This window comes from Penaeus chinensis, chromosome 6 (genome assembly GCF_019202785.1).
Source record: "Penaeus chinensis breed Huanghai No. 1 chromosome 6, ASM1920278v2, whole genome shotgun sequence".
In the NCBI taxonomy this organism is placed as follows: domain Eukaryota; kingdom Metazoa; phylum Arthropoda; class Malacostraca; order Decapoda; family Penaeidae; genus Penaeus; species Penaeus chinensis.
In genome coordinates, this window is record NC_061824.1 from 38,364,800 (window position 1) to 38,379,799 (window position 15,000).

At 32.4% G+C, this 15,000-nt stretch overlaps 2 protein-coding genes across 2 annotated transcripts in view; both read right to left on the minus strand.

The window, feature by feature from the left end:
- Positions 1–2,402: 2,402 nt before the first annotated feature.
- LOC125026268 (glutamyl-tRNA(Gln) amidotransferase subunit C, mitochondrial-like) lies at positions 2,403–3,540 on the minus strand. Its single transcript, XM_047614572.1, has 4 exons — positions 3,496–3,540; positions 3,123–3,241; positions 2,868–2,936; positions 2,403–2,655 (listed from the first exon to the last, which is right to left on the minus strand). Exons 1-4 carry the CDS (start codon positions 3,538–3,540, stop codon positions 2,478–2,480), a joined length of 411 nt encoding a protein of 136 aa, XP_047470528.1. The 3' UTR covers positions 2,403–2,477.
- A 3,336-nt stretch (positions 3,541–6,876) lies between these two features.
- LOC125026269 (GPI inositol-deacylase-like) overlaps positions 6,877–15,000 on the minus strand; it is a 16,114-nt gene continuing 7,990 nt past the window's right edge. Inside the window, exons 12-16 of the mRNA XM_047614573.1 lie at positions 14,385–14,555; positions 9,711–9,873; positions 9,019–9,206; positions 8,756–8,857; positions 6,877–8,519 (exon numbers count right to left, since the gene is read on the minus strand). Of these exons, the coding sequence (XP_047470529.1) occupies positions 8,222–8,519; positions 8,756–8,857; positions 9,019–9,206; positions 9,711–9,873; positions 14,385–14,555 (922 nt within the window). The 3' untranslated portion in view covers positions 6,877–8,221. The remainder of the gene's footprint in view (positions 8,520–8,755; positions 8,858–9,018; positions 9,207–9,710; positions 9,874–14,384; positions 14,556–15,000) is intronic.

A 15,000-nucleotide genomic window follows, 5' to 3' on the forward strand; every position in this document is an offset into this window, starting at 1 on the left:
ATAATGATAATAATAATAATAATAATAATAATAATGATAATAATAATGATAATAATAATAATATTAATAACAATAACATTAAAAATGATGATGATGATAATAATAATAATAATAATAATAATAATAATAATGATAATCGGAATAATAGTAATGATAATGATAATAATAAATGTAATGATAAAGGTATATATAACAATAAATATAATGATAAAGGTAGATATAACAATAAATATAAAGATGATGAAAGTAATAATGATAATGAAAACAGTAATAACAAAATAGCGATTGCCATTTCTCATATCACTACTATTATCATCATTATCAGTAACATAATTATTATTAGCATTACTATCAACAACATCATCATTATTACTGTAGCAACGTTGGCACAAATATGACACCACTATGACTAAAATAGCCTTTCCATATCGATGTCATGATATTTCCGGCATGACCTGACCTGACCTGGGAACACTCCTTGACCTTTGACCTTGCATATCAGTCACTTCCTTTCGATATGTCAGTGTTAGAACGAAGAGAGAAATGTGTAGAGACAATTAGGATAATTCGAAAATATGTAATGGCAATATTTATACTAATCCTACTGATACCGAATAATCATCATTTTACGATAAGAATAATGATACTGATAATAACAGTAATCGTGATATGAAGAGTAATAGTTTAGTCAATAATGATGATGATAATAGTACTAATACTAATATTGATTATAGGGATGATAAGGTTAATAACAAAAATAATAATTATGAAAATAATGATAATAATATCTATAATGACAATGATAAAAATAATAATAACAACAACAATAATAATATCAATAATAATATGAATAATAATAAAAATAATAATAATAATAATACAGATTATATTAATGATAATAATAATGAGAATGATAATGATTGTAATAATGACGATAGTTATTATTATTATTGCTATTATTAATATTTTTCATTTATTATCCCCATCATTACTGTTATCATTATTATCACTATGATATTATTATTATTATGATTATGATTATCATTGTGATTTTCATTACTATTATTGTCATTATCATTGTTATCATTCTTCTTCTAGTTATTGTTATTATTATCACTATCACTATCATTATTATTATTATTATTATTATTATTATTATTGTTGTTGTTGTTGTTGTTGTTGTTGTTGTTGTTGTTGTTGTTGTTGTTGTTGTTGTTGTTGTTGTTGTTGTTGTTGTTGTTATTGTTATTGTTATTGTTATTGTTATTGTTATTATTATTATTATTATTATTATTATTATCATTATCATTATCATTATCATTATTATTATTATTATTATTATTATTATTATTATAATCATCGGTTTCATAATCATTACTATTATTATTACTATTATTATTACTATTATTATTATTATTATTATTATTATTATTATTATTATTATTATTATTATTATTATTATTATTATTATTATTATTATTATTATTATCATTATTATTATCATTATTATTATCATTATCATTTTTATTAGTATTATTGTTATTACTATTGATAATATCATTAATATTACTATTATCATTACTATTATTATTATTATTATTATTATTATTATTATTATTATTATTATTATTATTATTATTATTATTATTATTATTATTATTATTATCATTATTATTATCATTATCATTATCATTATCATTTTTATTAATATTATTGTTATTACTATTGATAATATCATTACTATTATTATTAATATCATTACTATTATTATTATCATTAATATCATTATTATTACGATTCTTATTATTGTTATTATTATCATTACTTTTTTTATCATTATTACTATTACTAGTATTATTACTATCACTATTAATATAATTATCATTATTATCATCATTTAAATAATTACAATAAGAATAACAACAATCAAAAAACAATCACACACAAAAAGATAATATAAAGGGATCAGGAGGCACCTTTTTTACGAAACTTCTTATGTTGATATTTGATTCCTATTCACCAAGTTGTATGTAACTGTTGCAACTATAATGAGTAGCAATATTTTACCAAAGAATAATATTTTTAAGACAGATGTGCTACCTTAAACAAGAAATGATCCTTATATCCTTCCCCTACCAATTATGTATTACTAATTTTGTGTACCATGAAAGCTTTGGTAAACATTTCCTGCTAAAAGTATTTGCAGTGTGTTATGCAATGTGTGTACTCAGAAATGGAATAGGTAACAAAATAAATTATATAAGTTGTGCTATGTATCATTTCTTTTTTTTGTCTAAGTTGTGAAGCAAAAAATTAAATACTGTATCCATAGAGTTAGTAGATCAACCTTGTACAAAAAAACTATGTATAATTCATGTAATAAGGAGAGAGAAACATGGAAGACCCTTATCTACAAATCTTTATTCACAATATATTCATATACTATACATATTCCATTGAAAATTCCCAAAAGAATCCTATAATGCTTTTTTCTCTTTATTCTCTCCTAGTTTATGGTAATATTTTTCGTCTTGAGCAAAGTCAATGTTCCCTGGAGGAGTTACAAAGTAATCCTCCAGGGTCTTTACTGCACAACCTAACAGCTCTTCACTCATGTCACCTGTGGTTACCTCATCATCCGCAAGAGGAAGGGACCTGGTGATATAAAGAAAAAGTCAGAGGTATTAAGTACACCATGTTACAGAATGGACCACTTACAACTAATACATATGCTGAAAATAGTTTTCAGTTAAGATTAAATAAAATTGTCTACTGTAATATTACTATATCAACTTTATAACATTTTCTTTTTCTACAAATTCTACAAAAAACCTGTATTCTATTATATTATGTTTTTCAATACTAACCTATCCTCCAGCACAGTGATCATAGGTTCCACACCATCAGTATCAACAACACTCAATTTGTCAGCTAAACTGGAAGCAAAGAACAATCATTTTAAAGTGGTACCATATACATGGATATAATCATAGCTTCATGACAATATCACATATCATAACACAGTCCAAAATTCTCATACAATAGGATACCCAATGAGTAATTCAAATCCTCAAACTATCCCAACGCATTTAAACACACTGTTTTAATAGGTAATTCCTTACTCTATGGCAGCTTCAAGTCTGGCCACACCCTCCTTATTTGCAAAGTCCACAAGCGAGAGTTTCTCCAGAAGCTGCACTAACTTCAGGTCTACTTTGGTCTCTGGGGGGAGCTCCTTCTCCTTGATGGATGTAGGTCACAGGTTGCTGTGGAACTTTGGAGACCCTCTCTGTTAAAAAGAAGGCAATGCCGTTGCTAGAGCTATCAAGTATAGATTAGTACCATTAATGAATAACAGTTTTGGTAATTCCAACTACACAAAGTATTGATGTGGCCTTAAGTATTTGGCTCAGCCTGGTTCTTTAGTTGATAATAAGTTGCAAGGGAGACTGACAAGATTTATCTGATTAGAACTTATATGGTAAAGGATTTTACTGCAGCACAATGCACAGAAGATATATCAGTACTGGACTCAGCCATGCTAGCATAGATTAATAGCTTGTTTTTGTACCAAATAGTACTGTGTCATGTGTTTCATTTGGCCAATACCTTTTTTCTCTATTTTCATGTGGTCTTATTCTCAACATTTAACATAGACAGTTTACACAAGTACTTCAAATTTCTGGATTAAATTATATACAAATAAATATATAAATCTAGAAACATTTTAAACTGAAACATATTAAAACACATTTATCCGAAGCATTACTAAAAGTTCAAAGTTCATTACCTATTTAAAATGGATTACAAAAAATATATCTAAAATGTCATAAAAAATAATATTTCAACGAAAGCATTTCATTCTCTAACCTCTTGAAGCAGATGAAGAAATCCCTTTTCTTGATAAATGCAACACTTCATAAGATCTCGACATGAAACTCCAGCTCCGATTCAAAAATGAACTGTACGTTACTGACTTCATCATGGCTATCATTTATGTACTCTGAAAAAAAAGAGATAAAATCAGATACCTACTGTATTTATTTCATACTTACAAAATACTGAATCTCTTCCTAATAATGCATAAAAATGGTTTTGGTCATTTTCCAGAGCCAGTTAGCATCTTAAAACCCAGCAAATTTGGTATCAGTGGACTTATTCTTCTTCTTACTAAATAAAGAAGAAATAATTAATGATTAATAAATACACATAATTCAAATATCCCAAATCTCCCCTAACTTGCACGGTAGCCCAGGATTGGGTTTGCAGCAAGGCTGTTTACAGCTGAGCTAGTTATAACGTCACTCAGACCTGACCAAGACCTATCTAGCCGGCCAGAAGTGGAGGTGATTATCAGTCCAGGCAGGAAGGGTTGGGGGGTGGGGCAGCAGGCTTCCTAAACTGGGAGGTCTTAGGAGGCTCAGCTCTCTAACAATGATGCAAATGCATAAATTCCACATCATCTAACCCCACCTTTTCCGGACGACACCTTATGCCATTCCCACCTACTGGACCATGTATCAACTCTACTGTTGCTAGCACTGACTGAAACCAACTATAAACATACATTTGACATTATGAAGAATACTACATTTGTTTGATTCAAGATGTAGACTGGTTCTAGAAAATCATTTAAGTTTATCAAAGGGCAATAATGAAATCAAGATATATATAATATGTAATATATGATATATCTCACACACACACCACCAACACCACACACACCCCACACACGCACACGCACACGCACACGCACACGCACACGCACACGCACACGCACACGCACACGCACACGCACACGCACACGCACACGCACACGCACACGCACACGCACACGCACACGCACACGCACACGCACACGCACACGCACACGCACACGCGCACGCGCACGCACACAGTCAAACTAAACAAGCACACAGGCAGGCAGACTGACAGAGAGATAGACACACACACATAAACATAAACAGACAGACAGACACATACATATATTGTTATCACTATAATTCCAATACAGAACATCTCTTAAATCTTCATTGAGATTTTGTCTGGCAGTGTCACCCTTGCCCAATATATACATAATGCTCAAGGTAGTAAGCATCTGAAATATAAACAAAACTCTCATATTATACAGAAAAACATCTGACAACTAAAAACAAATACATAACAAAAAAAACAGAATAAGTACATCAGCATTTACGAAACAAATAGACAATTAAGTCGTTTATTAACTAACCTTCCAATTAATCTAAACGTTGATATAGCATTAGTAAATATGCTCCTTCCTTCCGCCCTTTTAAGCCATTAGGACTTTTATTCTCGCTATACTTATGGACTATACAGTAGTTAGTGAAGTAGTGAACGCAAGGGACCAGAAGGAACGGACGAGTTTGTTTGTTTACATCGGCGCCGGAGTTCGGATGTCGTAGAGAGCGCTGGGGTAAAGGGTTTAACCCGGTTTGATTTTCTTTCTTGTTGTTATCATTTTGTTATTATCGTTATGTTATTATCTTTATTATTGTAGTCATCATTTTTATTATTGTCATTATTATCATTGTTATTGTTATTATTATCATCATTATCACTATTATTAGTAGTAGTATTTATTATTATTATTATTTATCTATTTATTCATTTATCTATGATTATTATTATCATTATCATTATCATTATCATTATCATTATCATTATCATTATCATTATCATTATCATTATCATTATCATTATCATTATCATTATCATTATCATTATCATTATTATTATTATTATTATTATTATCATTATCATTATTGTTATTGTTATTGTTATTGTTATTGTTATTATTATTACTATTATTATTATTATTATTATTATTATTATTATTATTATTATTATTATCATTATTATTATTATTATTATTATTATTATTATTATTACTATTATTATTATTGATACTATTATCATCATTATCATTATCATTATTATTATTATTATTATTATTATTATTATTATTATTATTATTATTATTATTATTATTATTATTATTATTATTATTATTATTATTATTATTATCATTATCATTATTATTATCATTATCATTATTATTATTATTATCATTATTATCATTATCATTTTATTATTGTTATGATGATCGTTATTATTATTATTATTATAATTATTATTATTATTATTATTATCATTATTATCACTATTATCATTATTAATATTATTATTCTCATTACTATAATCTTCATCATCAATATTATAACTATTATTTTCATTATTTTGTTCCTTAATGAATTCTAACCTCTGTGAATATGTAAATGAACCATTTTGTCAAGTACCTGGTTTCTTACAAGTACTTCAGTATCTTTTTCACAGCAAACTTTGAGTACCTGTATTACAGCCTCACTGATCTTTAGCTTGTGATATTATCTTATGTATTATCAGAATTTATGTATGATATCCATTATTTACCGATATATGTTAACAATGACAGCAGTAAAAATGTTATGAAAAAAAAAAAAATTGGTATCTTATGGTAAATCACCATAGTTCTCTTGATTGCTTTGTATATTTCTAACATCTTATTCACTGCAGTAATTTATATAGAAATTGTGTTAATAAAGATACCACTTAAACTGCTGAATGTAAAACTGATTATATACTTGTTCCAACACACGAAAATTTAAAAATCACCATAAAAAAAAAACATTGTTTTCTTACCATAAACGCTGTTACAGAATTTCCTCTAAACATTCTCCCATTTTAAACTATGTATATTCTATTCTTCTATAATTAAAATAGCCTCCTTTTCATTTATGTAAAACAGATATAATCATTAACCTGCATTTATTACTACTACTTACACATATAAGGAACCAATCAAAGCCTTAATAATGATTTTTTAACATTTTTATTTGGAATGCAGTATAACAACATTTGTAAGTCAGCTTCATGACATTTACCATCAGCAAAATTTGATTATCTAGTCTGTGCCTACTGAAGTCCAATTGTTACAGGACTGTCATATAAAATCAATATCAATGTAAATTGCAAACATAAATTCTTATATATCATTAGTATGTGTTAATAATTTTTAAAAAGCAAGTTGTGATTAGAATCTTCCATTATATTCTTAAAAACAGACATTCATGTATTAAGATTTCTCTCAAAAAATAACAATCTAAGTGTAGATATACTTCAATATAATTTGATCAATTAACAATTCATCCCACTTTTGACACTTTTTGCTCAGAGATTATTTATGCAGATTGGTTTGATTCCAGGGCAGAATTTTTTTCTTTTCTTTTTTCTTTTGACACATTACATTATCCACAGAGAGAGAAAGAAAAGAAGGAAAATATCATCACGGATAACTATCTTCAAAAGCTGCCCACAAAAGGAAAAGTACAAACACTTATCACAATACTTGATAGTAAAATAATAATAAAGAAATAAAAATTAAAAAAAAACAATTGGATAAACATATCCAAGAGGTAATTATAACAGGAGAATTCCAGTCATGACAGTCATCATTTCCAACACAAATTGCACAAGTATTTCATGAATTCCGTACCACACAGTTACAGCTATTCCAGATTTATACAACAGTATGAATGGACATCTGAAATCACATGCATATGAGATGATAACAATGAAACCCTAAGCATACATCATATATTACTCTTCTAGTATGAGCAGTGATTAACTAGTACATTGTGACATCATCATACCTGCCTAAGATGCAATTTCTATGAGGATAAAGAAAATATTTCTAGATGCAGCTCTCGTGAACATGACATGGGTGCTTACTGTTCTTCTTCAACAAATATGACAAGTTTTATGCCAGTCTTGAATACTGGCCAAACTGGACTAGCCTGTGAGGGTGAGGTTCTTTACCAATTTTAACCTAAAACTGACCATCACATCACCTTGTCAATGGAGGCAGGACCAGAGGCAGACTCTTATTACAGGATTAAGGGAGCCAGTGAAAAGGATGGCAATCTTGAAACACACAGGCATGTGCTCCATTTACATGCGCATCCAGATTCATGGTCGAAGTAACTATGTCATCTGACTATTAATAAAAATTTACCCATTGTTTCTAGTTACTGACCGCTCCTCCTTGCCTCAAAAAGTGTCCCCTACAGGGCAAAACCACACGACAAGAGTCATTTGATTACTGTATCATCTATGTCTTATTTCCCTCCCCTGTCTTTTTCTTCTCTTCTTCTTCTCCTTCTCAAATAATCCTCTGGTTTGGCCCAGAGTCATTGTCTGAGGTAATGCTGCCAGAATTGGTGCCGTCGGATTCTGACTCATCAACCTGTGCCATGAAAGGACGGCTTCTTTCACTTGGGCTTTCGTCCTCCTGGCCCTCCCTCTGGGGCGGTTTCCTTGGAGCCACGAGTTGATGAGCCACGACAAGGATTACAGCTGCTGATAGGATGTAGGACACGCGGTACAAATTCACGCTGCCATACAGGAGGGTCAACACAGCTAAGGAGTGTACCAAATAACCCAGTTGCTTGTAGAATCTCCTGAAGTGGAAATACAGAGAGATCACCTTTAGTCATTTGATTTTCTTTAAAGTTCAGTAGAAGACTTATCAAATAAATTATAAAACCTATATATCAAGAGAACCTAACAAAATATTACCATGGGGAAAAAATAATACATTAAAAACAATATTAACTAAAATAGTCATATCTAATAATTTAAAAAAGCCACCTTCAAAAATACTCCAACTAATAGCGTACAAAAGTCAATAACTTACTTATCACATTGTGGAACTTTCTTTTGCCAGAGGAAGCAGAGGCCTATCAAGACAGTCACTGCTACATAAAGGCTTGGATCTTGCACCAACTGTAAGTTATGACTGCAAAAAGGCATGCGAGTTAAAATGCCATCAATGGGAATTTCAGGTCATTTCAGTCAGTAATCTCAAGGGTCAAATTGTTTTATCATAATGTATATAAAAGCACCCTCTAAAATTAATAAAAAAGACAAAAGTACCCTTATTAACCCCATAAAACCTACCTTAGCAGCTTGCCCCACACAATGAAAGCAGGAGCATTGAGAGCACTCACAAGGAAGATCATCATCATGAGAGTCGTGTGGAAATTAAGCTGCGAGAGGGCCTTGTCTGTCTTTGACCTGTTCTCAGATGTGCCCGGAATCAGCCCCACGACAATCTTCTCGATGAAGTCTTCATACAGCTTAAACACCTGGTAGCACAAGCAAGGGTTATTTCACTTTCATAGCCACACTTCAGCATAAACAGATACTAAATTAATGTGAGCAAGATATAAGGCAATGTTCAACTGGACAGAAAGCCATGCAGTGTTTCTTCTCTGGAAGCTTATCTACATGGTAAAGCTAATGGAAGCTAATGTATACAGCACTGTTGCCTTGGAGAGAGTTTTGTTTATGATTCTTTCCTTTAGTAATGTGATTCTACTTTATCAAGTGTCTATTTTGGTTATCTATACAAAATAAGTTCTATTTTTGGAAAGGTTATGGGTCAATTCAAAATTAGATTACAAAAAGAAAAAAAAGAGCAATATGCAACATGTTCTTTCTTACTTTCCTTTCTTCAGGTGTATGTACAAAAGATATGCTTCTCGTTCAGGATCAGTTTAGAAAAAAAGGGAAAAAAAACAAAAACTAACCTCACACTATCGTAAAAGATCACAATCTGGGGAGGGGGCAATGATTAAGAGTACATTCACCTTGATGAAATAAAAAAAGCCGGCCAGACATAGTGCCAAAGTCCCGCAAGTAGAATAAGCCAAGGAGATGAGAGCCACGCCTAGCAACACGGGCACTCGCGACAATCCCGACATTGCCAAATCTGCAATCATATCACCTCCTCCTAAGCTACGTCCCAATACTCTGCAACATTAATCAAGCCAGATATTAAGGTCACATCATCACTGGGATGAGAGTTACACTAGTAGTATTTAAGTCTAGATAGGAAGTGGGGGGGAAGGGGAGGTAGGGAGGGAGAGAGAGAGGAGGAGGTAGGGAGGGGAAAAAAGACGGAGAGGTATGGAGGGGAAGCAAGAAGAGGAGGTAGAGAGAGGAGCATGGATGGAGATGTAGGGAGGGCAGGAAGAAAGAGGAGATAGGGAGGGGAAGAGGGAAAGGATGGAGAAGCACAGGAAAAGGGAGGAAGAGGTAGGGAGGGAAAGAGGGAAGGGAAGGGGAGGTTGGAGAGAAAAGAGGAAAGGGAAGTAGGTGTAGGGAGGAGAAGAGGAGAGGAGAGGAGAGGAGGAGAGGAGAGGAGAGGAGAGGAGAGGAGAGGAGAGGAGAGGAGAGGAGAGGAGAGGAGAGGAGAGGAGAGGAGAGGAGAGGAGAGGAGAGGAGAGGAGAGGAGAGGAGAGGAGAGGAGAGGAGAGGAGAGGAGAGGAGAGGAGAAGAAAGGAGAGGAGAGGAGAGGAGAGGAGAGGAGAGGAGAGGAGAGGAGAGGAGAGGAGAGGAGAGGAGAGGAGAGGAGAGGAGAGGAGAGGAGAGAAGAAAGGAGAGGAGAGGAGAGGAGAGGAGAGGAGAGGAGAGGAGAAAAGAGAGGAGAGGGGAGGGGATACCAGATAACGCTGGCATGATCAAGAAATTAGGAATGGACAAAAAAATTCATGACTGGGAAGAATGTACAACTGAGTTGTTAATCGAATATTTCTGAGAATATTTATTTCCAGGAACCAAACTGGTGAACTTTAACATAGAAAATCTACTAACAATTTAGCCAAGTTATGTCACTAATGAAGGGTAAGATATGAAGTGCATATTATCAATAGCATACAAGTGTTCCGTGCTACGGTGTACGTTACTTGCTTGTTCCCATACACAGAATATCAGTAACGTTGAGCATGCACTTTCATCTGTAAATGTCATATTCCATATTCTTACATGAAAGTCTCAGAAACTAATTTAAGGATTTTCTCTGATTTGCTGTCACTAGTAATATGGACAGTTGGCTTACTAGTTTAAGATTTGTTACATGTTTGAGTTCCCCCTTCCTTTTTTGTTAAGGCTAACGGCTGTGACAACTATTCCAACAGTGTATTACTTCACTAGGAAAGGATAAAAATAAAGAAATGCACCTGTTTTTATTGCATCTTATAAAAAACAAATAAATTAACTGAATAAATAACAAATAAATAAATCAATAATTAAATAGATAAATAAATAAATAATTAAATAGATAAATAAATCAAATCATTAAATTAATCCATAAAGAAATAACAGCAATTTCCACTAGTTTCCTAAACACAAAACCCTTGCTTTTCCCTATCTAGATGCTATCCATACAGGAGGTCTGTGTTCAGGGAATTGAATGGTTCTCTTGTTTCATCATTGCCTGAAAAAAGTGAGGCTATGTATAAAACAAAGATATTTTGTTATATATTAAATGCAACTAATATTCTCTGTTGCTTTTACCTTCTGGTCTTTTTGTGTATCATTAGGTTACATTCTTCTTGACCTTAAGATTAATCATATTATCAAGGAATAATATATGACTAGGTCATTCATGAAAACCGTTACAATTTTATTTCAAAAAGGCATTTATGATATACATGGTCATACTCTGAATTTACCATAGATATCTTTGATAAACTTCAGTTAACTTCCTTAACCCCACGCTGACGGGTATCAGAAATCTCTGAGCGTCATAAACTCTGCTGATTTCTGGCAATGTCCAGGCACCAAGCACGGGAGTCCGCTACGAGAAGCGAAACTTCCTGCTCCTTGCGCTCTGGCACGTCGCCATGCATACAGCCATACCCCACAGACGAAGCAGTATGTTATGACACTTGTGCACGTGATCCATCAATATGTTAAGATATGTTAATCTTTACAATTGTCCAATCTTTTGTCATAAAAAAAAAAATAACAGCAGTACAAATTGTACTCTCTTGTATCATAAACCAAAATTTAAAAAAATGATAAAACAAAAGCAATGAGGGCCTATTCCCTAGTATAAGGGGTATTAACTTGTTTACAGTTTGGACTAAGGTGTTTATTGCATGTGAGGTATTATCAGCAATAATTCTTCAACGAACAATACTTTTCGCCATCTTCCCAGTGAGAAAGTTTTGTAATGGTTGAATGCTTACTATCATCTTTGAGTTCTGTTTCTTCATCCACCATTTTCTCAACAAACATTGCAACTGCCTGTTTCTATTTCTAACTAATGTTTTTTTCAACTAACTGTCCAGCACCTAACTCATCAAGCTGCTTCAAATCTTCAACCAACATCTCTTAATTCAGAATTTATTTTGCATCACTGTCCAATTTCACCATGCTGTCTGGGAGTCCCATCTTGTCTTCTCTTAGATGAAGAAAAAACATTGCATTCCACAAAGTAATTCTGATGTCTCGCAGGTCAGTCATTATCATTATCATGTTTGGAGGGTAAACAAATTTAGTAAAAATCAATATATCAGAATGACTAGCTTCTCAAAACAAGACATAAAGGAAGACGAACAATTACATCTCTTACAATGTTAACTCGTTTATACACTTTTTCTACACATGTAATAATGAATTCTGCTTTGGCAAGCCAAATAAGATAATCAAGGTCCTCACTTAGGTTTGTTTTTTTTCAATAGCAAATTCTTCCCATCAATTTGTTTACAACCTTCATGGAGAATAATTTCTAGACATGATTTGCTTCAACAAATACAGCTACTCTTTTGTTATTTTCACACACATTTACCTTATCAATATACAATCTTATACACCTAGGTGAGCCAGAAAAAGAAAAATAGGTACATGCAGTTATTTATTTTTCAAGGATTAGACTTCATCAAAAATTTCAAACCGGTCAATTAGCTGAGAGAGAAAGCCATGAGTCACATCACCAATAGCAGAACAAAATCTTAATGCGGTTCCTTTTCATAGCATCCTCAGAGAATTAAAAAAGAGAGGTAGGGATTAGGCAGTGCAGAACAACGACTGATGTTTGCCACTGTCATTTTGGCCTTTTAAATGTTTAACAAAATTATATTGATGCAGAAAATTTGTATTTTGTTTATGCTTGTTTTTATGCAAAACAATTACAAGCCAAATCTTATAGTGTTAGACGGTTTTAAATGCTATGCAAATTCTTAATATTGCCAACTCCATTTGTGAATATATTTTCTCTGATGTCCAGATTCTACAATAAACTAACACACTCAAAAAAAGAGTAAAGATGAAACATGATTATGTATTTCCCTGGTCAGGCAAATTCATTAGGCTATCCACAGGTCTACCTACAACCAATGCTTATGAATTCCTATATGTAGAGTGTACCAAAAATCGTACATACATAACAAACAACAGAAAAGTTCTGTCCATACAACATGAATAACAAATTTGCCCCTTTTTTTCTTTATATATAGTTCAACGTGATACCGTAACTCTTATAACTGGTCCCAGTTTTAAACCTCAACTGTCTTCTCTACACAAGATTTCATTCTGTTTCTCCCTCTCCTAGATAAACATTCTAAACCTGAATAACACTGAACCTAAAACTTCTTTTCATCAGTTCAAACTCAAACTTGTGTCATCTCCTGCAACTCATAATGAAGCATAATTGCAAAGCATTTACTTATCAGTGCAAGTACCAAGCATTTTAACTAGGAAATTTATGGAATTAGGAATTTATTTTGAAACAAGTTAGTGTATGTGAAAAGCTGAAGGATTTTTAAAAATCATCCTATAACTAAAAAAGCTTTTGAAGCTGGAAAGGCATGCATTATTAACTTTTAGTATATAACAACAGGTGTTATGGCCTCTGCGTATATTGAAAAATCAATTAGTTATCAGATGAGAGACTTTTAATATGAGCAAAACAAAAGTTAAAAGATATTATTCATAGTAGTCAATATTTTTTACAAGTTTATTATTAGAGTCATAGTTAGTCCCATATATGCACAGGTTTGGGTGAATGTCCGATGTCGATAGAGGAAGATGTGTACAAAGCCACAGGATGATGCTGTAGGAAGGCCAGTTCCTTTTAACCCTGCATTTTACCAAAGCTAATGCCATCACTCACTCACAGCTTCCTTGACTGGGAGGGAATGGCAATTCATGCGCAGCCAGCCCTTTCCATCTGAATCAGCTGTGAGTTCATTATAGCAATCTACTGGAAAGCATTTTCCATTACCTGATGGCCCTACACATGATAAACAAGGTGAAAATGAAAGGAATATAATAATTTGCACTGCATGAAGACTTAAATTTGACTGTAATTCATAAAACAATTATTCTTTATTGGAAGTATCTTTTGGATCCACAGCCAACTCAGAACCCTTTAAAAGTCTCCCAGCATTTTCTCACAATATTTAGCATAAAACTCTGCTCTTCTTATAATATACTTTCTACAGAAAAAAATAAAAATAAAAAGAGAAAGAACTCACTTGGTGACAACAAAATGAGCGCTGTTTCCAAAGAACAGGATGAATCCCCAAGCCAGACTCCCAAGTGCCAGAGAGAGAGGTAGGGTTCCCAGAAAGAAAAGGATTGGGAGGACTGCCAGTTGCTGCCCGCTCTCTTCCATAATGCTGAAGTCGTCGTACACATCCATGTTCCTGCGAAAATGATTGGACAATAAAATATGGGGTATAATTTATCTGTTTTTTTTCCACCGTTTTCAGAAAAATAAAATTATATTGGATTAGAGCTTCTTTTCAAATAGGTTGAAATTAATACAAAACAAATAAAACTAATTATCAGCTACCTCTACATTTCTGGTCCTGTTTCTGCAATGTACAAAAAAGTACAATATCTATATATCAAGCAACACCACAATAGCATTAAAACAGGAAGAAAGTTCCCTAATTTGTTCTAGTATCAACAAAAACTGAACACAAAGAGAAAATTGAGATCATCTATATAAAAAACAATTACATCGACATGCATAAATATGTAAGGCAAGAAAATGTCTCATGAGGAATGGTTTTCTTTTCCATTTGCTTACTGACCTTCCTTTTTTTTCTTTTCTATTTCTTTTATTTACACAGGAGAAGTAACTGA